The sequence below is a fragment of the Netta rufina genome (genome assembly GCF_964035555.1).
Source record: "Netta rufina genome assembly, chromosome: 2".
Classification (NCBI taxonomy): Eukaryota; Metazoa; Chordata; class Aves; order Anseriformes; family Anatidae; genus Netta; species Netta rufina.
In genome coordinates this window covers 35,941,142-35,962,664 of record NC_140124.1, presented here as the reverse complement: position 1 = coordinate 35,962,664, position 21,523 = coordinate 35,941,142, and the positions used below count along the sequence as shown (strand labels likewise).

Genomic DNA, 21,523 nt, shown 5'->3' with positions numbered 1-21,523 from the left:
ACCTCCCCTGCTTAGTCCTTTATTTAACTTCATCCTAAACCAGTTTATAACCAATTTATAAAGTACAAAAAGTACACTACATTCAGGAAATCAAATTATTTTAAATAGCTGATAGAGGAAAATAGGGCTGTGCTATGAGGAGAAAATACGTGAAGGCTATTTTTTTTATTCCCAATTTTTCTTGTAGCTTTCTTCTGCGCTTTCTTTTTTTCTGCTTTATGGGCGCATTTCCCTTAAAATTCTGTTAAATTTCTGATCTTTTCTTTAACTTGGCAGGAAAAATGTGTTGAACACAGTTTTCTGTAAGAATATGTTCTGGAAAGATTGACTCAGCCTTCTGATTTTGTGCTCTCCAGTAGAACTCTGCGTCTTGCTAGAGGAGAAGGTGCATCAAAAATTCCACGTCGCATCCTATTTGTCTCATCTCCCTCACTTCGGGTAGCTTTGCATGTAACCTGTTCATTATATTTCCTCTTCCCAGTTCATTCTTGCTTGATACAGACATAAATGGGCCAGCAAATGTAGAGCTACTGTGCAGTAGATTTGTATTTTAGTAGCACGTACCTGTAATTAATTGTATGGGAATTTTCACAGTACTCTCCCTGAGGAACAATTTCATTGAAAAGTAACCATGTTGTCTAGACTATAGCAACTCATAAAATCATCACTAGTTTTGATTTTTGAGCTACAAAGCAGTAACAGAACTGTGGCTCATAGATTTTAAAGTACTTTCAAGTGCAGGAACTGTTTTATAATCCCCATCTTAGTGGTCTAACCTGGCAAGCCATTATTAACAGGGTCAAGAACAGAAAATGTACAATAAGCTGAAAGTAAAGGTTATCTCTGTGTTAATTTGTGGTAGGGTTTGGGGTTTGTTTTTGGTGTAGAAGTGCCTCCATTGCACATGGATCTCTTTCCCCAAATGTGTAAAACAAAACAAAAAAAAAAAAAAAAGGACATAAGTTTTGTAGAATGCATGTTGTCTAAATGTTACTGCTTTCCATGGTTTGTGGCATAATTGGTTTAATGTAGGAATAGCTTGACAGTCAAAAAGGAATTTTGGTGGTTCTGGGTAACAGTGCCAGCATTCAGGTTTGTGTGTCTACGCTGCAAGGTCCAACTGGTGGAAAGATCTTAAAAAGAAAAAAAAAAAAAAAAACTATTTAGATTTATGAATAATGTGCTAATTACCTTGAAAATCACTAACTGAAAGCACAAATGTATTTCAGAAAGCTGGAAACTGGAGTTGGGCACAGGGAACCTTTAGGATGCTTATTTAAAATGTGTATCTGTATATGCACACGTATATCCACACACACGTTCACATAAAACACTACACTGTGAGATTGAGTGGGATTTATTTACACCATTATAGTACAGAAGAGAGTGAACTGAAGAAAACGCTTGAGCAATACTAGTGCTGTACGTCTGCATACTGAAAGCAGTTAGGGTTTTCAAAGCTTTTTAGCTGAAAAAAAAAAAAAAAAATCCTACTTACTTAGGCCAGCACTTCAATGTGCTGAAGATGGTGAAACTTAAGCAAATGTTTGAGTTTTCCTTGCACTTTAGCCAAAGCAAATCAGAAGTAGAAAAAAGCAAGGGCTAACGTACCATTTCACACTTGATGACTTGAAACACAGAGAGGTTTATTTCACAGGGGAAACGGTGTATTATGAGTTGATGTTAGCCAGTACGTGATCACCAAAGTGATGTAAAATGCCAGGAAAAACAGTGGTTTAGCTCTCATACATTACCAAGCGAGGTATGGGCTTGCTGACCCCAAAACTAAATATTCTCCTGTCTTTTTAGCAGTTGTGGCCTTGCAGTTGAGGGACACCACCCCAACTCTTGCTGAAGATCAGATCTGATGCTTTCTCCACACTAGCATAGCCTCTGTCTTGTGAAGTTTTTCCTAACGTAGTCAGACAGCATCAATCAGAGCAGTTTCCCAACACTTCTGCCTCTAATGCCAAAGGATACAAGAAGCCAAGGAGCAGTGGAAAATAACAACTTGAAAAGTACTTTAATTTCAACCGTAGGCCAGTGATATATCATCTGAAACAACTCACACCTGCTCACATGTGTTCCGTGCACCTGACTGAAACTGTGAGAGCTTCAAAGAAAGGTTTGTGACAGCATACCAAAAAGTAGTGCAGATTTTATTTCATCAAAAAAAGAGATGGGAGTCGTGACTCCCTACTGAATGTGTTCTTACGTTTGGATGTTAAAAAGGAGTATCTTTTTAAGAAGAAGAACATAGGTTTAATTGTAAAAAGTTAACATCTCTCTTGTAGACTTTATGTGTAGGTAGGAGGACAAAATCCTGACTCAGTAATGAACTTAGTCCTTGTTCTTGTTTATGAGTTATTCTGGGTTAGCTTTCAAAAGTTAGGGAGTTTCTTAAATCTAGGTGGTTGGAGCATCTGAAGGCAGGTAGAAGAAAGCGCTAAGTATATTTTTGTGCAAAATAAACCCTCCCAGCCTTCAGTGCATCGAGGTGGAGAATCTGCCATTGCCTCCCTCGTTGCTGGGCAAGGGTCTGTAATCCTCCCAGGGTGTGAAATTCCTCCTGCCCCAAACTTCTTAAAGAGTGCTGAGCCACCTCGGGTCTCCACAGCTTCACTATACCATGGTCCTCCACGGGCAGGCTGCTGCAGGAGGGGTTGGAACGATTCAACCCCTTGGTTGCACCAGCTTGGTGCATCCTTTTTGGGGTTGCCCGCTGAGAAATGGGAAGCCCCGAGCAGTTGGGGTAGGTGAGGGCTGTGCGCGTTGCAGGTTTTATGGCCTGTGCTCTAAGTGGCTGAATGGCTTTTGTGCAGCTGTAAAGCATGTTTAACCTGGTGTTATAAAACACGTCTCCAATGCGTTTTCATAGCTTCATAAACTGCAGTTCATTTATGTAGGTACTTTTTATTGTAATCCTTTATCTTAAACATGAAACTGTTTCCTGATACTGTTTCTATTTTTTTCCCCTCCTTTTTATGAAAAAAAAAAACGGGAAAGAAAAAGAAAAGAAAATCTGCCTTTTTGTTATATGCATCGGGAGAGTCCTAAAGTACAGTAACAGTGCCCTGAACTTGTATTTTTGTGTCTGTAACCTCAGAATGCAGGCCCAGCAACTAAAAAAGCCAAAATAACATTAATTATGGATGTTCTTCGCTGTGGTTTGTGGAGTATAAGTTTGGAACAGATGTTTGAGGGGGGAGGAGAGCAAGGGGGAAGAAGGATGAATTTATTTTTTTTTCTCAGCCCCAACTGGTTTTAATTCTTTCTTGAACGTTTTGAGACTATCTTTAAACATTTGCCAGAGTTCAATTAACATCCCGTGACTAAAGGTGGAAAATGTCCTGCTTTGTTTTTCTTCAAACGTATACCTGCTCGTGTGGCTCATGCCAAAGCCAGAGAAAGAAAGGATTCCAGCTGGCACAGGTTTTATTGCTGCTACATTAATTTACAGGTTAAGCCTTGAGTTGGGAGGGGTCTGCTGGATTGATTTATTTATTTACTTTTTTATTTTCATGATTTAAAAAAAAAAAAAAAATTGCCATGTAAAACACTGCCGTTTAATTACAGGAAGCTTATGCTCTCTTTTGGTGAGCGTTTAATAGCTTATTCTTGTTTATACGGAGTTGTAGAAATCTACGTTTAAAATATGTTTAAAGTCGAGATTGTGTTCTTGGGTTTATCGTGTTTTTCCTGTACTACGTATAAACAGAAGATTGTACATTATTGAAAGCCCTTTTTTGTGGAAAACAGGATTGGGAAAAAAAGTTTATATAAGAATGCAAAATAACTTCCCGAGACTATTGGCGCAGTGTGACCATAAAACCTCAACAGCACATTGTGCAGTGACATTACAACAATTTGCTTTAGCACCTCTGCAGCGTTTTTCAGAAAGTCCTGTTCTCCAAAACACATGCCACGGTATCAGTTGACTGTTTTTGCCAGAATTGGTTCTTTACATGCATGTTTTTGTGATTAGTTGCCGTTTCACTACTAATTGAAAATAGAGATTTATTTTTTTTTATCCAGCTTGTTGCATGTATGTTTTATTTGCATTTAGACATTCAGTAAGTTACAGCGTGTCTGTTTATAGGGGTGTGCAAACTGCTCGTAATGGATTTATAATCTCTGGGTTGGGATTTTCTGTGTTTTACTTTCAAAGAGAGTGCCCTTTGGTACGTGTATATCGACACATTTATACAAAGACAGATATCCACCTTACCCCTATATTGGCTCTAGCAGATTTTTTTTAAACCTAGCTTGATTAGCTTTGATTTTTTTGTAGCCCAGAAAGTTGAACAGATCCAATTTGGAAGGAGTTCCCAATTTTAGTGACAGCAAATAAAAATATATAATGCTGATATCATACTAATAGTACTTCAAAGAAACAGCATGATGTTTATTTTTTACCATTGTTGTTTTCATAGCTTTACCTCCAGGATTTTAGAGTGATTTCCCAAGTGGACTTGCTCAGCTGAAACCATTCTACGTGAAAATACAGCCTGCGCTTCTGTTACACCTCCAGGATCTGAGGTCTTCCTGTGATTTCCAAAGCAGATTCAGACGTAGTAAAATTGAATGTGTCTTAGGTCACTTAAAACTCAGCATGTGCTTACACTGAGCGTTTGAATATAACCTAAAGGTGCTTTAAAATTCGGGAATAGACCAGTCTACCATGTTATTTAAAGCACTGAGGTTGTCAGTGGGTGCATCGCTGTACTTGTGGGTCAGTCCTGGTTGAGGTACCACAACTCATACCAGCTTTTCAGGCCCTCTCTGTGACTGTCCAAGTTGCAGTTGCCATTTCTATGGCTACTTCACATGCCACAGAGGAAGTCCAGAAACCCCTAAACACCTTCTTGCCTACTTTAATGTTTCCCCTCAGTGGAGCAGGCCGTGGTGGCTGAAAGCTACTCTTCAACTGAGGCAAGTAAACGAGAAAAAGTCATTTTTTGTCTAACAATTCTCCAGAGCCATTTTTTTAAGTACTTTGTGCGTTTAAATAATGTTGAAAGTCATACTGCTCTTTGTGTTTGAGTCCGTATGCACATCATTACACGAGGCACATTTTTGAAATGCTCGTGGTGCTTATTCACTAACCCAGCCTTGCTGCAGCCAGAAACAATAGAAAATTAGTTCCTCTAAATAGTCGTCGTTCCTAAACAGCTCGTTACTTAGCGCCTGACACTTGATCTCTGCTCGGAGAGGGCTGGAAGGAAGGGCGGGTACTCCAGAAGCCATTTTTCTGGCCAAATCCTGCTCTGACTAGCGTTGTGAGGAAGGGCAGGAGGCGGATGGAGCTGGCACGAGCGCGCTGCCCGGCAGCGGCACCGCAGACCACACAGCCACCGGGACCCGCTGCGAGGGGGCTGGCAGCATCCCCGGGGCATGCCCCTCGCGGCCACACAGCTTCATGAGGGTCCAAGTCAGTAATAAGCAGTAATTGCTGTTTTGATGGCTCTTTTGTGATCGCGCCGAGGGATGGAGGTCTCTGCCAGCCTTGGCAGGCACCCATTTGACAAACCATAACCATCTCAAGCAGCTCCCTCAAGTGACAGCAGGGCTGCCAAGCCTTCAGCTGGCTCGGAGAGCAAATCTGCCTCTCGCTCGGGAGCGAGGTTCAGAGATGCTGGCTGGGGTAAGAGCGAAGGCAACGGTGTGCGTTGTGCCTGGATGATGAAAGTCCAGCCTCACCACGGGGAACCTAGCACTCACTTCATGAAGGGGCTTAATCCAAACGCCAACACTGCACTGGCAGTCTAAAATACCAGCACTACGCCCTGGGCTGCTTAAGCTACCCTTTTTTTGTTCTTTTTTTTCTTGTATTCCACGTGCGCACATCATTTTTTGTGGACGTCGGTGATTAAAATGGTTTTGGAAATACAAAATCTCAATCTGAATGGACCTGTCACCAAGGCTGAAAAGCATTTTTGTCCTCTCAATCCCTTCTCCTCCCAACCCCCAAAAGAACAACCAAAGGGAAAAATCCATCTTAGGCTCTTGGGATGATCCAGTGTTGGGAATTTGTTGCAGTTTCCAGAGCCCAATGCGTTGTGCCACTTGTACCAGCTCCTGGTCCTGCTGCAGCCCCTAAACTAAAGCCTTGCCTAGCAGCTGTGACACGTGTTATTTAACTGCTTTGTGTTTCATTGCTCCTAGCATTTATTTCCTGTGCTTTCTGTGAAGGAAGAATATTTTGTTTCGAATGACTCGATAAGCCCTGGGATCACCAGCAAGTGTCAGCTGTGGGAATGTTCTCCCTGCTGGCGAGCACGGAGGGAAGCTGGGCACATCCATGGACATGTAGGAAGGACTTTGACAAACCCGCCAATGTGCTTTAGTGGTAGACCAAAATGCACATAACATCAATAATTCACTTTTTTTTTTTTTTTTTTTTTTTTAATCAAGGAAGCTGTCACGGTATATGGGAATGCAAGCTTCTTAACATAAGAAGTGCTCTCATAAAACTGGTTCTGTGAAATACAAACTGCGAGTCCCGCATGGGACAAAGTGTGAAGCTGAATTTTTATGAGAGATCATTGGAACAACCGTGAACTTTCGGTGACATTGGCGATGTTGCTTCCCGCTGCAGTAAGCTATTTGCTCTTAGTTATTCATTGTATACTTGAATGTATGCTTTCTGGTCACAAAGGCAATTGGCAAGGATGTTTTGTTTTGCTTTTTTTTTTTTCCTTGGGAGGAGAAAGGAAGAACTCGTAATGTTCTTGATTTTAGATCAAGACGGATCATATTCGTTGTAATGGCGCACGCAGCTTGTGCTGGTTTTAATCAGCTTTGTCTTTTTTATTTTCCAGTGCACACTACAGAAGTCTTTAGATTTTACACATCAAACAACTACAAATGATGTGCACCTGCTAGAACCAAGCTTCATGGGAAGTTGAGGAAAAAACTGCCTCTGTAAATCTCACGATAGAAAGAGTGCATGGACACAAAAGGTAGAACTGGGTCTTGGCTGCCGTGGCATCAATGCCAAGTACCCTTAACAAGTCTAAAAGATAAGGCTCCAGATCCTCAGCAGGGTAACGGGGATGTTGTCAATTCCAGAATGTCAGATGATTAACTCCCTGCCAGATGCTTTTGAGCTATTTAAAGTGCTGACTTCATCTGCTGGAGGAACGAAGAGAAGAAGATAGGCGTTCAAGAGGTCAGGTCTTTGCTGTAGGCATAAGCGGCATTCTCACTGCCTTCAGTGGCAAAACCGACTGGAGGAAGAGGTAGAGCGAGTCTTGATGGTACAACTTTGCTCTTCGTTACACTACAAAGACGTTTTAGCAGTAATCATAATCCCTTTTAGTGCGTGTTTTCTTTTGGCAAATAAGCTGCCATGGTGCCGCCAGCCATCTCACTTGCGATGGCTTTTGTTTAAACGCAGTATAAAAATTGAAAGGAAAATATCTTGGTGGTGTAGTTCTGTGAGCCTGGGTAATTTCTGCCTTTTCCTAGCTGGTAATTTTCTGTCACACCTGGCTCTGACAGGGCAGTCGATGCCAGCTGCGCCTCGTGGTATCCTTCTCCACCTCTTGTTTGAGGGGCAGTGGCATAGTGTGCAACGTGGAAAAAAAGGGAAAAAAATACACAACCATAGCATTCTTTCCATGCTTTTGTGTTGTTTTGTTTCGGTTTTTAATCTACTAGGGGCGGCCCAGATGAAGTGAGCAAACTTTTGGCACGGCTGCTGGAGTGAGGACGGAGGAAACAGCTTTGGGGGCCGGGACTGGAGCATGCTGCTGTGTGCGAGGGCAGGGGCAGCGCCGGGAGGATGTCACCTGGGCTCTGGGAGGGTGCAGCATGGGGTCTCGGCTGGCTGAGCTGCGGCTGGGCAGGGTCCCAAAATGAAAGCTCTGTGGTACAGCTAGCTTGGTAGAAAGCAGTGAGCTAGCAAGGAGACTCGGAAAGAGCATTGCTAGAGGAGAGAGGTGGAGAAGGCAGGATTTTGCTGTTGCAGAACTAGTATTTGGTTACGGTAATAATATGATGAGCTGACATGCCGAGCTGCTCTGCTCGGTCCCCCAAAAGAGCAGCGTGCCCCAGCAGAGCATCCCGGCCCCTTTCCCATGCACAGGGCAGCACCCTGGCAGAGCTCAGCGAGCCGGGTCACCAGGAGCTCCTTTAACAGTTCCTTCAGATGCCTCTCCGAGTCCGATGGTCGGGCTGTCATACCCCAAAACAGGCCACAGGTTAGATGCAAATGCGCTTAAACATTTGCCTTCCCTCTTCAGATCAAATATTTACACTTAATATCATGCAACACCACCCCGGTCCTTTTCCTTTTTCTTTTTTTTAAGGCAAGCAGGAGCCCTCTCACGGATCAAAGCACGGTGCTGCGTGCTTCCCCGCGCAGTGCCGCCGCCCTGGCCGGCTGCCCGGAGGGATCGAGGCGCCGCCGCCGGCTCGAGTTGCAGCCGTGGTGGTGTTGCAGCTCCTACACCTGACGTGCGGCCCGGGGCCGGGGACCCCGCTCGCCGTGGGAACCGCTTGGCCCAGCCGCCGGCCCCGCTGCGCGTAGGCACCGACAGCGGAGGAAATTAAATTCCGAGGCGGAATCGGGTAAAAGCCCGGCTGAATCCGTGTTGTTTTCCTATGGCAACTGAAACAACATCATTATTTAAAGGATAAATTTTTATTGCTAATGAATTTTATTTTTATTTTTTAAGACAGTAAGTTTTTACATTTTGTTTATATCAGGGCCCCTCTTAAAGACATTTTGGGATTTGTTTATATTTTTTTTTAGAAGGGTAGAAGCCATGAGTTCAGTAGGACGCTGTCAGATAAGAGCAGCGATGGGCCCTGCAGTTCCAGCTCGTACAAAGCGCTGTGCCTTCAAGGTGCTTCGCATCATTAGCGGGATGCCTGGCTAGGGAAAGAAGGAAAGCATATCCCTATGGTTATTCATACCATCCTGCTTGTAAAATCCCTAATGGCAGGTCTTGGTTTAGAAACCCGAGGCACTAGAGAATTTGTTTGTACTGTTTAAACAACTCTTTTCACTGTACTAGACAAAATCTTGCATTTCTGTTCAGGTAAGCTAATTAAAGTGAAACCATAGGGATGCTCTGACCTTGCAGATAGATGCTTGTGCATCCTTTTTGACTGCTCCTCTCTTTTTTTCCTTAAAACCACCACAGTGAGCCTACCTGTAAGTGAAGCGCAGGCAGAAGTTGTTACAGAATCGGGTCTATTCAAAGTTACTAGAAAAATTAAAGGATGCCTTAACGTAAAGGAAAACCTATGGAGATGTATAATTACGATTACTTCTACTCCCTTTTTTTCCACATACCTTTTTTTCTTGTGCAGCGCATTGCACATTAGGTTTTCTAAGGCACCGATGGTTGTTTGATCCTTGTTACCCTTGAAAGTGGTGATATCCTTAGTGACATCGTGGTCTTGGGTGATATTTTGGGGGGAGGACAAAATCCTATTCGTGGGGAAATCAGCCCCCTTTTAAGGGGCTGTTTACAATGGCAGAAATCATTGGTATCGGCGTCCAGAGGGGTTGGATATGTTCTCATCCTAGAAATGCGTGTATCTATTTACAATAGTTTTTTCTGTTGCATTTGCCAAAAAAAAAAAAAAAAAAAAGTGAGCTAAAAAGTTTGAAAGGAACAGCTTGAGGAATTTTTTCCATCGAGATACAATCAAGGGCAGGAAATCGTAGAAGCAGAGTTGTGGTTTTGCCTCCTTTTTTTTTTTTTTTTTATTGGTTAATTAAACTATAACAACTCTTAACTTCATTTTAGGTTAACTGTTCCTAGAGTTCAGGAATATTTTAAGAGGTCAATAATGCTTTCCTTGGCGTTCAGTCCTTCTGTGTGGGATGGGGGACCTGGGGCAGCGGCGCGCTGTTCCAGCTGTCCCGCAGAAAGCCGTGTGCGTGCGCCCGCGGCCGCGCTTGGCGGTGGTGGGAAGGGATCCCTCCTCCCTCATCTGCGCACCACCCCGCCAGGATGGGAGCCGCAGGAAAGAACCGTGAATGGCCTGACATCTGTAAGCTGACTTCCAATATCTGATTAAAGCTCGGGAGCCCGAAGCGCTCCCAGCTACCAGTTGACATGCGTTTTGCGCTTAATGACGGGGAGGTGCCGAGCAAGAGGGGGGGAGCGCATGGGGAGGAGGGGGATATCGGGAGAGAAAAATGAAGGCGATAGGTGCGGATCCAGTTTCATGAGAAGCGAGAAAAACAAAGCCTCCATTGTACAGTGCTGCACGGGTTTTCTGTGTGAAGTCGTGATGTTTCTTTTTTAAAGTGCCATAAGGCATCTGTCTGCGCCTTCCCCTCGCTGCCTCGAGCTGCTCGGAGGCATGCACTTAAAGGGCAAATGAGGGAAGCAAATAGAGCCATGCAAGTGTCATGTAACTGTCTTTAATAACGGGAGCTATTCCAGCACTCGGAGCCAAATCGTCTTTCAGCAGAAAGGATAAAATTTAGCAGAGCTGGGAAAGGGAAAGAATAAAGGGGAGGGGAAACACAGCACCACCTCCTGCTGACACCACAGAAGTTTCCCTAAGCTTTCCCTCTCTCTCCCTCTGTGTATATATTTTCTTTTTAATCAGCTGGGGCTCTTCCCTCCCTTGCCTTTTTTTTTTTTTTTTTTACTGTATTTTTACAGTTGGAATTCTGCTTTCCCAATTTCTCTTGTTTCACATTTAACTTCTTCAGAGAATTTCATTAATAGTTATTGCAATTAAAAATAATAAATAAACTCAGCACCAGCTGCTCAAACGGCTCTTGTAGCATATCTGGAACATAATGCGGTCTGCGCAGGGCAGCCACACAATGCAATTTATCCCCACACCTGAGGGAATGAATTTCACAACTATAATTGCTACAATATAATTCTTATTAATGTTGTGCTATAATTCCTATTAATTCCAAAGGGCTAGTAAATGCATTAGGACTTGTCAACATATTATTTTACACTGTTTATGATCTGTAGAATTACGCTCCTCAGTATTGTATTGCATAAAGAAAAGCCTTAAAATTAGCTTTAATTGCAGGGGGGAGGAAAAACACATTTTCTGTTTGGGCCGTGGGAAAGAAGGAGGGATCCTGTTGTTTGCGGGGTAATGAAACTGCAGTTTAAAATCAATCCTTTGAACTTCCTGCGCCACACAGTTAACTGTTTATGAAAATAACAGGAATAATGCCTGTCTCGGTTATCAGAAAAAGAGCCACCGGTGCCTTCAGGAAAGAAAAAATGGCTATAAGGAGGAGAGGTTTATGAAATTAAAACTGTCTTCCAGCAAAGACAAAAGTGGGGAAATGACAAGTCATTGTAACTGATGTGATAAATACAGAATGCGTTATCTTGCCGTGCTCCTTTATCCTTATCTCACCACCCTGCTTTTCTAGGTAGTGAATATGATGAGGAGGAAGTAGACTATGAAGAATCAGACAGTGATGAGTCCTGGACTACAGAAAGTGCTATCAGCTCTGAAGCTATCCTTAGTTCAATGTGCATGAATGGAGGGGATGAGAAACCTTTTGCCTGTCCTGTTCCTGGATGTAAAAAAAGATATAAGGTAAGCAGTAGTGCAAACCTATCTTACTTCCAGCTGCTGCAGAGAGGCGAGGGGAAAAAAAAAAGGAAAGCCTGTAAAATCACTTTATACCCGTCATGTTTAATAGACTTGTCATATTTATTTTTGTGGTATTTTAGCAGAGTATGTATTTTATTCACCGCTTTCCTCTGAAGCGCAGCCAAGTTATAAGGTTTTTAAATGTGGCCTTTGCATCCTGGTCTGTCAAACGGGATTACGTATGGTGACTTTCCTAGGACTTACGCTTTCCACGTTTTAATTAGTTTTCTATAATTCAGACAAATTAAGTGCAGAACCCAGGAGGCAATACCAGCAAAATGATCTCATGGGTCCCTTTCAGAGGCACTAAGTAAAAAGCTTCTGCCCGTCAATGCCGGGATGAAATCCTTCTGTGTAAGTAAACTGAGAGGGATGCTGCCTCTCCTGCAGAGACACCGTGCCCGGCGTACTCCTTCTGGTACAGGCGATGTGCGGGAAGGTGGTGGTTAATGTTTCACGAGTCAGAGGTCACCTCGAGAAGGCAGAGCCTTGGAGAAGTTCTGGCATCGTTCTGTGCTGGGTCAGTGTCCCAGTGACTCATGTGCGCAGCAGTCGCTGTGTCTGGCCCTGAGCGCTGGGCTTGCGTCCCTCTGCGTGACATGCTGGGAAACTTTTTTTTTTTCCCCTTTCTGATTACACTCCATCATGAGAAAATTTTCTCTGTTTATGGGAGTGAAACGTCTTTAACTTTGAACCTTGAGCTGGCTGGTAAAGAACACGCTGTGACGGTGCGTGGACAGGAATATTGCTTCACGTGAACGGGTGCGGGGGCAGATTAGGTTTTATTGACCACCTTGGACTTCAGTATTGTATAGACACTGAAATTTGGGATCAGAAATAGTGTACTGGCTGCAATTCCTTTAAATAACTTCGTGCATGAAGTCCTAGAAAATTCAACCACTGACCTACACCCTAGAAAAACCGGTAGTGGTGGGCTTTGTTTTTATACTTGTTCTATTTTATGGCTTTGCCTTTAAATAACTGAAAAGCAGGGACTTAAAAGAGAACAGAAATATGAAAGAGAAATATAGGAAGACCAATAACGTTTGAGATAAAACAGTTGTGACAAGAACGAATAAACTGTGCGTGAAAACGTGTAGTGGATGAAAATGTGTTGCAGCGATCCTGCAGCTGTTCTGGGCTGCGCCTTCGCCGTTAGCAGCAGGTCACGAGACTGGGGCTCGTGCACGGTGCTCGGGGATCGGCTAATGCTTGCCTAAAATCCTGGTAACGCGAGCAGGAAAGCAGCGTGCTCCCTTCTTAGCGACGGACAAGCCTGGTTTTGCGGAGCTGCGTCTGACCTGTGCAGTGATTATTCTCCATCTCAGGGCGCAGGACAGAGGGAAAGCTGTTTTGAGCCTATTTTCCAAGTATTACTTTGCAGATAAAACCGCTTTAAGTGAGATTAATACTTTTCCTGTGTGTGGCAGAAGCTGTGTTGGACGGAGGGTATGGCATAAATGCTAAACCCCTAGCTCAGGAAGCAAACAAGCCATGGTGATTGTTAGAAGTCAGTATGCCCACAGGGCATCTATGCGTTGCAGAAAACATTCATTTAATGGCACAGGCTAGAAGGAGAACCCTGTAATTTGCTATATCCTGTCTGTTCTCTGTTTGACTGCCAGCCCTCTGTCTTTTTATTGCCCAAATAAGCAAGCTGTTCCTGCCTGCTTCTGCTATCTCACTACCTTCATCTCAAATGCATGAGGACTGTCTAAGGGATATCTCGTACACCATTAATGTTTGAGCAGTCGGACAGGGAACAAATTAATGACCCAGAGAGAGGCTGGCAGACAGAGAGCAGCAGCAAATAAAAAGTGCCGTATTTTCCTCAGAGACTCACCTCTGTTCAATCCAGATAGGAAAATACATTTCCTTTAGCTCTGCCTCACCTCATCTCTCTTTTCTGTGAGCTCTGCTTCCTTCCTTTTTTTCTTTTCAGCCTTTTTTTTCCTGCTTTTTACATTTTTATCTTTGTTTCCTTCCTTTTAGTTTCGTGTCAGCTGTGTTTCTTGTTTCCTCTTCGTCTTCCTCCTACTTAACCCCCTCCTCAGATGAATTATTTGCTGAGTCTGGGTAGGGAGTCCTGTGATCAAAGCGCTGGGATTTTCTGGTGGGTACTGGATAATCACAGCCAGGGCTGTAAAACAATTATAGAGCCACAAACAGGAACACGGACATGCACATACAGTAATTGCCAGGCTCCCTTCACGGCTGAGAAAGGATGCATTCTTTTAGGGAGTGAGGAGGAAAGGAGAATGTACACAATTTTCTTTTGTCTGGCCCTAGGTGACGTACGTTTGAGAAGCAGAGATGTTATTTTTAGGTGTGTTATTTGTACTGCAGGACTGCCCAAAGGACCCGGTAGGGTTTGGGGCTCCTTTTTGCAAACAATGTACAAGGATAAAAGATGGCCTCTGCACTGAAAAGTCATTATGGAAAGGTAAATACAACAAGAATGAGTACAACAAATACTCCCAAGGAGTGGGTTGGGGCGGACAATGGAAACTGTAATAAGAACATGTTTATACACAAGCCCAGATGAGTATCAGAAGACCCTACTGGCCTTCTGCCCAGCTGCTATCTGCTGGCAGTTTCCCATAGGCACTGCAGCAGAAGGCAGTCATAAACATTTAATTGTTCTTCAGGAACTTTTATTTTTTTAAGAAAATAAAATTGCTTGCTTATAAAATGCATTAGTACTAAGCCCTCTGTACAGTATGGCACAGATTTTTCTTGAAGGGCCAAAGATTCTGGAGAGAAAAAAAAAAAAAAAAGAGAGAGAAAAAATAACAACTTTAGTGGCTTGTAAACTTGTTTGTTGGGATATTCTGAAACAGCTAAAGGGATCTGGAGGACGCTGACTTGTAGGTGCCTAACACCCTCTGAAGTAGTTTCTGGAGCTTGCTTTCTTTGTCATTTCACAGTTGCTGAGAGAGGAAATGCTGAGTATTTTAGAGTTTGTCATTTGCTGTTTCACTACGATTTATCTGCTTTGCATTTGAAGCCATTAATTTGATTTTAGAAAATCATCTAAGTGATTGAAAGGAACCTTAACGTCTTGTTTCTTCAGAGTTCACCCTGGCCAAATTCAGGCTTCACATTGACATTTAGGTGACCTCTCCAGTAGTCGGTGGGTGATGAGTTCTTAACGTGCTTTGCAAGATGCCACCTGTGGGAGCTGCAGTGTGGATTGGTGAAGCTGGCGATTGGCTTTCCTTTTAGTACACCCCACCTGTTTGTATCAGTTACTTGGGTGCCAACTCAGGAGAAGGACATTCAAAATGCATGTGATGTAGATAAACTGATTCAGGCAACTTCCAATAAAAGTTCAATGCACGATAAAGACAAAAATGCCATAAATGATGTGTATATACTACTACAGACAAAACCCTGGAGTATTTGTCATAGTTTTTGCGGACTGTGCAAATACAATAACACGAGAATAGTTGTACATACACCCAAAACGTAGTTATATGCATCTCTATCAGTGCAATCATGAAATACAAAAGACGTCAGCAGCTGATCTCATCGAAGCAAGCCTCAGTTCTCATCTCTCACCTACAGGCACTCCAGAAAAGCAAATTAGCCTAAGCTTCTCTTGGTCTGTGTAAAATTTCTAGCTACCCAGAAGGTACAAGCTTGGTTTCTCTGTGCAGTCTGTGGATTATTCCTGAAGTTACGTGCTCTTCCTACATGAAAAGCTAACAGTTTATCGGTGTGGGTGCATTACCCAGGACTGAAATTCACTGGGGTGGTAGAGGTGCTTTCCTGAGTGCACCCGGTTTATGATGGTGTTTGAAAGGGCGTATAAACCATGGCTCATCTCTGTCCGTACATTGCCTTTGCAAGGGTGTTTTTTTAATTACCGTTGGCGTGTTGGTCATTACGGTTGTTCCAGATTGTCTCACTTAGATATATTTGGCGTGTTCCCTTACTCATGGTAGTGCTCAGTAGGGCACAAGTTGCATGAGAAGCCAGAGCAGCACAGTTACGGGGCGAGGAGGAGGGAGGGGACACGAGGATGTTCCCGTTTCCCTGCCCTCCCTCAGCGGACACTGAGAAGCAGGTAGGCCAGGCTGCTAGGCTGGGTGGGATTTTTGTGAAGGAACAGCCCGGAGATGAGTCTGGAAAAAGAAATCCACCTGAACCAGCCCTACTTCTGGCTTCTGGCGTGTGGTGGCTTCGTGGGTCCATCCAGTGTCCTCGTGTCCCTGCAGACCGGGCAGTGCCAGGCTGAACTCCCCCGCCTCCTCCTGATCTGGTCCCGGGTTAATAATTGTTTCCTCCTGGTGAAGGTTTGTGAGTGCCCTTCCATGCTGCCATCTTCTTCCTCAATCACTTGTGAGAGTAAATAACGAGCAACCCAAGTAACCGGAGCAATAAAAGTGATGTATGGGTTTGGCAGCGTTTTTTGCCATACCTCAACAAACTCAACCCAGACATACAACAAAGTGTTTACATTGCAGCAGTGGAAAAAGTGCTGAAGAGTTGACTGTAATTCTAACAACAGCTTTCTTTTAGACACAAGTGCAGATCGGATTTCATCTTACACTGGCTCCTCATACCCCGCGTGTTTTACTATTTCTCAAACCTTCCACGGCCCAATTAATTCCACACAGGTTGCTGTTTTAGCATTTCCTTAAATTTTTCTGCCTGAAATTACTTTCCCCTTTCATCAAAGCATGTGGTGCGTCCTGTACTTGAGGCTGAGTGGATCATTAAAGAAAATCTGGAAGAGGAGAAGAGCACAGTTGGCACGGAGCAGTGAGGGCGTTCATGATCTGGGGAGTCCGTAACAATTGGTGCTGGTCGCTTAAAAGTACCTCAAAATGATTGCTTATAAAGAGTGGAAGTCTGAGCAGGCTTCTGTAGTTTCCAAGATAAATAGAGGGTTTGGGGTTTACTTTGTTTTTAAAGTCTCACTGCAGCAGCAACATTTAGCAGGTCGCCCTCTGATCAGCACCATCGGGGCGCTGGGCGGTGGCTGCTGCAGCCGCGCTCCTCCCGGCTTCGTGATGGGGGCCACAAGTTCCTCTCGGCCCTTTCTTGCTCGGCGTTGTGTGGGCAGCATGTGGAAGGGACTGCCAGGAGCATCACCGAGCACTTGGGATTTTGATGCAGAGTAAATCGGGTTAGGAGGGAGGGGAGGAGAAGGAAAGTGTTGGCAGGAGAGCGGTACCAAAGGTGGTTACCTCGTGACTCTCTGATGTTAGATTTGTGATACGTGTGGAGTCTGGTGAAGTTTGAGGAGTTTCAGCTCGGTTCTGTTTACAGAAGGCTTTTAACTCTTTTTTTCTCTTTCTCCTTCTCTTTTCTTCTTCCTTGTCCAATTGCTGCGAGTTCCAAGCTGGAGCTTCCCCCGTAAGCTGCCTGCTAACACAGCTGAGCTTGCTGCTCCAAGAGCCACGGGGACATTTTGTCATGTGTAACAACAGCCCAGGGCTCAGCAAAGACAAAATTCCTTAAGCTCTTACTTAGTGGGCTAAATTAATTAATATCTAGGCTGTTAATTGATTTTGGCTTTTCTTAGTTAAAAAAAAAAATAATAATCTGAGGCAGACATCTAGAAACTTTAGACAGGATATGGTAGAGCCTCAGAGCTGTACCTTTGCTACCAGTCATCTTGGCTTCTTTTTTGGTTTTCTTGCTAGGAGAAGCTCTAATGAAACACAGTTTGCCTCCCCCTCTCCTCTCTCCCTTTTTTTCCCCCAAAAAATCCAAGCTGTCTTGGTGGAAGCTGGTGTATACTGTGTGAAAGGGACTCTGTTAGGATGAACCCCAGAGAAAGCAGTATCACGTGCTGGTTAGACCACAACAGCTCCTTCCATTTTTGCCAGAAAGATGCGAGGAGAGCAGTGGTAGGTTTTAGCTGCAGGATCCTCCAGTTTTAGCTGTAGGATCTTCCCAAACAATAGCTGTTTTGAAGATTGCTTCTCTGGATTATTTTCTGAGTGCCCTGCGCAACTCCGAGTTAGCTGCTCCCTGCAGTTAATTCTTTGGAGACAATGTGTAAACTATCAGAAGTTGCTGGTGCCTAAAGACATATCTACAAACAATGACACAGAGCGGAACAAAAACACCATGGGGGGAGCTCCAGCTTTTTGAAGAAGTGTGACTCGAGTCTTGATGCCAAACCTTTGTTTGCTTGTAAATGAACCTCGGGATAACATTTTTCAATGCTATATGAAAAAAAAAAAAATTTTAAAATGGCAGGAAGCAAAGAACATTTATGTATGATCCCACTAAGCAAGCAATATTTCTGGAAAGTGCCATGCGCTGGGAGATAACAATCAGAACTACCCAGGTGTGATACATTAGGACTGCACAGATCACTCTCCTTCCTGTCCCACCCTGTCTTGGAGCACAACACATGCACAACACCTGGAGGGTTCCTAGCAATTTGAGTAATTCTGCCCGTAACCATTAGCCGGGTTGTGTTTTTCAGCAGACACCGAGGCGTTTCGAGGCCAATCGACCACTAACGCTCTGCTTTCTCGCTCGCAGAATGTGAATGGCATAAAGTACCACGCCAAGAACGGCCACAGAACGCAAATCCGCGTACGCAAACCATTCAAATGTCGCTGTGGAAAGAGTTACAAGACAGCTCAGGGCCTGCGGCACCACACAATCAATTTCCATCCCCCCGTGTCTGCTGAGATTATCAGGAAGATGCAGCAATAACATGCTGGTCACAAATGTGCCAAGAAATCCTCACCAGCAGTTGCTGATTTTGAGAACAGCCACCTTTTTCAGGGGAAGCATTCAGCAACCCTTTAAACAATTAAATGCATGCTTTAAAATTTTCTGTAATTTTGGAATGATGTATCTTTGTAGAGTTAATGATTTTGTACATTTGCACATGTAATCATCATACCCATTTTCATTACTTTGAGATAAGGTGCTATAAAAGCTATAGGTTCTTCAGAACTTTTTTTCTCCAAAAACAAAAAAATTAGGGGGCGTCGCGTATTTAGTTGTACTGAAGTGTTGAATAGGAGTAAGGGGAGGAGAGCTTGGCACTGATGTAATTTCAAGATTGTAATGTGATGAAGACTTCCGATGCATCTGTCAGTGTGTGTGCAAAACCAAAACAATACCACCATTGTCAAACTATAGTTAACATGCCTTACATTATGGAGTTATCAGTGGAGTAGCAAGTCTTTTAGGTAATGGAAATATAAATAAGAAAGAATGTTTAACATAATATGCTAAAAATATTTTCATACTTAAATAACATACATAAAAATGTGTGCTTGCTGTATTTTATATTATCTTGCAAATCTTTTTTTTTTTTTTTTCCCCCTCTTGAAATGCTGAAAATCTTGCCATTTGAACTAGTAAACAATCACTTTAGTGTTAGGAATTACTTTTTTTTTTTTTTTTTTTTTTGTACAAGATGTTATATTATGTTCATGCCCATCAAACTTTTGAGGACCAATATCCCAGTCCAACTAAATATTTACCCCTGAAATATCTGTTAGAAAGACATTTGGAAATACTTAAGTGCAAATTTATGTGTGTGTGAGAAAGAATTATCTTCATCTCAGATGAAGTCTTAAAGCACTTTGTAGTTCTCTATTGCCAACAGATTTAATGTTTTATGTGTTGCCAATTCTTGCAACTACTGTACTAGCATGTGCCTGTGGTTGCAAATAAAAATTAGAAATTCTGCGCATGGTTTAAGGAGGTCCATTATTTGTGCTCAGGGAGCTGCCAATGCCGCTCCCTCCTGTTCATTGTATTTTGAGGTTTTCTTTGTACGTTTTTTGCTTCTCGTTGTAGGTCACTGCATTCCATTTGGAAGTGTCTGTTTAGCTTTACAGTTAATTTTGCTGAAATATGACATATGAGCCTTATCGAAGATTTAAGTGCTTCTTGCAGCAGGTGGTCAGAGAGTGTCTTAGAGCTAAAGTCAGCATGAGAGAGCTTCGTGTCTGGGCCATACCTGAACATTTGTTGCTTACCATCCTGCCTTGAGCATTCTTCTCTCACAAGTGCTATTCTTGGAATTGAGCTGGCCAGTTGCATCGAGGGGGCACCCCCCGCCCTGCCCCAACCTTGAAACACTGCTCACGTGGCAAGGGTCAGGGAGGAATGCAAAACGTTCAGTACAGTAATCGCCTTTGCTTATTTCCCATCCTTTTAAGTGCAAAAGAAAGCTCAAAACGTGAGGAATAAGCCTTTCCCTTTATTATTTTTTTCCAAAGCTTTAAAGGAAAATGTTTTAAGGATGACAATTGCCTATTTTTTCAGCTGAGTAAAAAAAAAAAATCTCTCTAAAAAACTGGGAATCATCCTAAACGCTAAGGTTCGAACATCTGTATTTAAACAAAACACCACTTTTTCAAATCCTAAAGAGATGACAGTGGTTGTATTGCACAGTGCTGTCAGCTGGGTTTTGAGGATGATCCAGACATGAGAATTATTGGTACACAAAAGGCCCCATGGGGCCATTTCCTACCTTCTGCAGTTTTGGCAACAGACGTGGCCAACAACTATGTTTTGGCTCTGCTCCTAGTGCAAGAAACTACAGGCTGGGTAAGTAAATTCAACAGCTAAACAGTCGTAAAATGTCATTGTTGCATGTAAATTCCTTTCAACTATAAAAACAAAATTCCTGTTTCTATTTACCTATTCATTGTGACAGTATTATTAAACAGGTAAAGATGGGACTATTTTGTTATACTGTGTATAGTGAATGTATTGTACTGTGTCTGTGAAAAAGTGTGCTTTAAATTATATTTTCATATGTTTTGTTGGGGACAAAGTACTTTAAGTTTGAAAGTGACAGAGGTTTGTTTTAGAACTGAAGGCAACTTAACGAATTCCTGTCAAGAAAGCTGCTTATAAATGTAAATCAAATCACATTTAAAATAAACTGCCTCTGACCTAAAATGACTGCTCTCTACTTGTCACTAACATGGAGTGAAGCTCTTGGGCTGTCTACTGTCGTATTTGTGTATTTTTACTTTGGGCTCATCAGACTCTGTTCTGTAACACCTGCAGCAGCTTGAGAGCTGCACCCTTCACACAGCCAAATACACAGGGTGCTGCAGCCAGGAGGAGAAAACGGAGCATTTGGATGTAAGCAGCCAAAAGGACACTCAGGTTGCAGTGGATGCTTCCTACCAGCATCACACCAGGGCTCAGCCTGCCAGGTAAGAGGTGGTGGTGATGCTCCTGAACCCTCCCCTTCTAATGGTAGGGTATGAGAACCTTTCTTGTGAAGGAAGCCTCTAGCCCTAAGAAAAGAGGAATCGTTAAAATCTAAATTGCTATTTTAAGTGGCTGCGTGAGGGTGGCTATTTAATAGGGAAACTTCAGCAATTCCCTGTGTATGCACCTCAAAGAAGTCTGCTTTGGCACAACCAGGGTGTGAGGTTGTCTTGCCTGTGTAGGATACCAACATCTGAGACTTCAGACACCTTTACTAATATGACTGTAACTTGAATAATGTTTATTTTTTATAGCGAGTTCTGTTTTCATACACTACTGAGTTATTAAAAAAAAATGGTAAAAATATTGTTTCAGTACTTCCATGCCTTACCTTGGACTGTCTACTGACAGGAGTTTGGGAGTTTAAAAAAAATGTAAAAACCTAACCTGGAATGCAGAGGACTGCTGTAGTAGCTGCTGCTCAGTGCCCTGCAGTCTATCTGTGTCATGCAGCTTTTAATAAACCCTGCACTGAACAGGATATTGCCTGTGTTCACAAGTAAGAGCTGCACACAACAGAAGTTACTCAAACACTAAATCCCCAAGTCTCCCTAAAACAAGGCACATAAATAGATGTGAGCAGCAGTTACTTTGTCATACAAAACTGAACCATCATTTACTGCAATTATGTAAAGCCTAAACTCCAGCTTATTTTATGTCGAAATAAGCAGTGGGGAAAAAAACGACCACTGACTCCATG

General features: G+C 43.0%; 1 protein-coding gene across 1 annotated transcript in view; it reads left to right on the top strand.

Moving 5' to 3' along the window:
* Positions 1 to 18,288, top strand: part of JAZF1 (JAZF zinc finger 1) — a gene marked incomplete at both ends in the record, with an annotated part of 182,384 nt that extends 164,096 nt beyond the window's left edge. The window contains 2 exons of the mRNA XM_084281237.1: positions 11,378 to 11,547; positions 18,112 to 18,288. Of these exons, the coding sequence (XP_084137363.1) occupies positions 11,378 to 11,547; positions 18,112 to 18,288 (347 nt within the window). The remainder of the gene's footprint in view (positions 1 to 11,377; positions 11,548 to 18,111) is intronic.
* Positions 18,289 to 21,523: the final 3,235 nt, after the last annotated feature.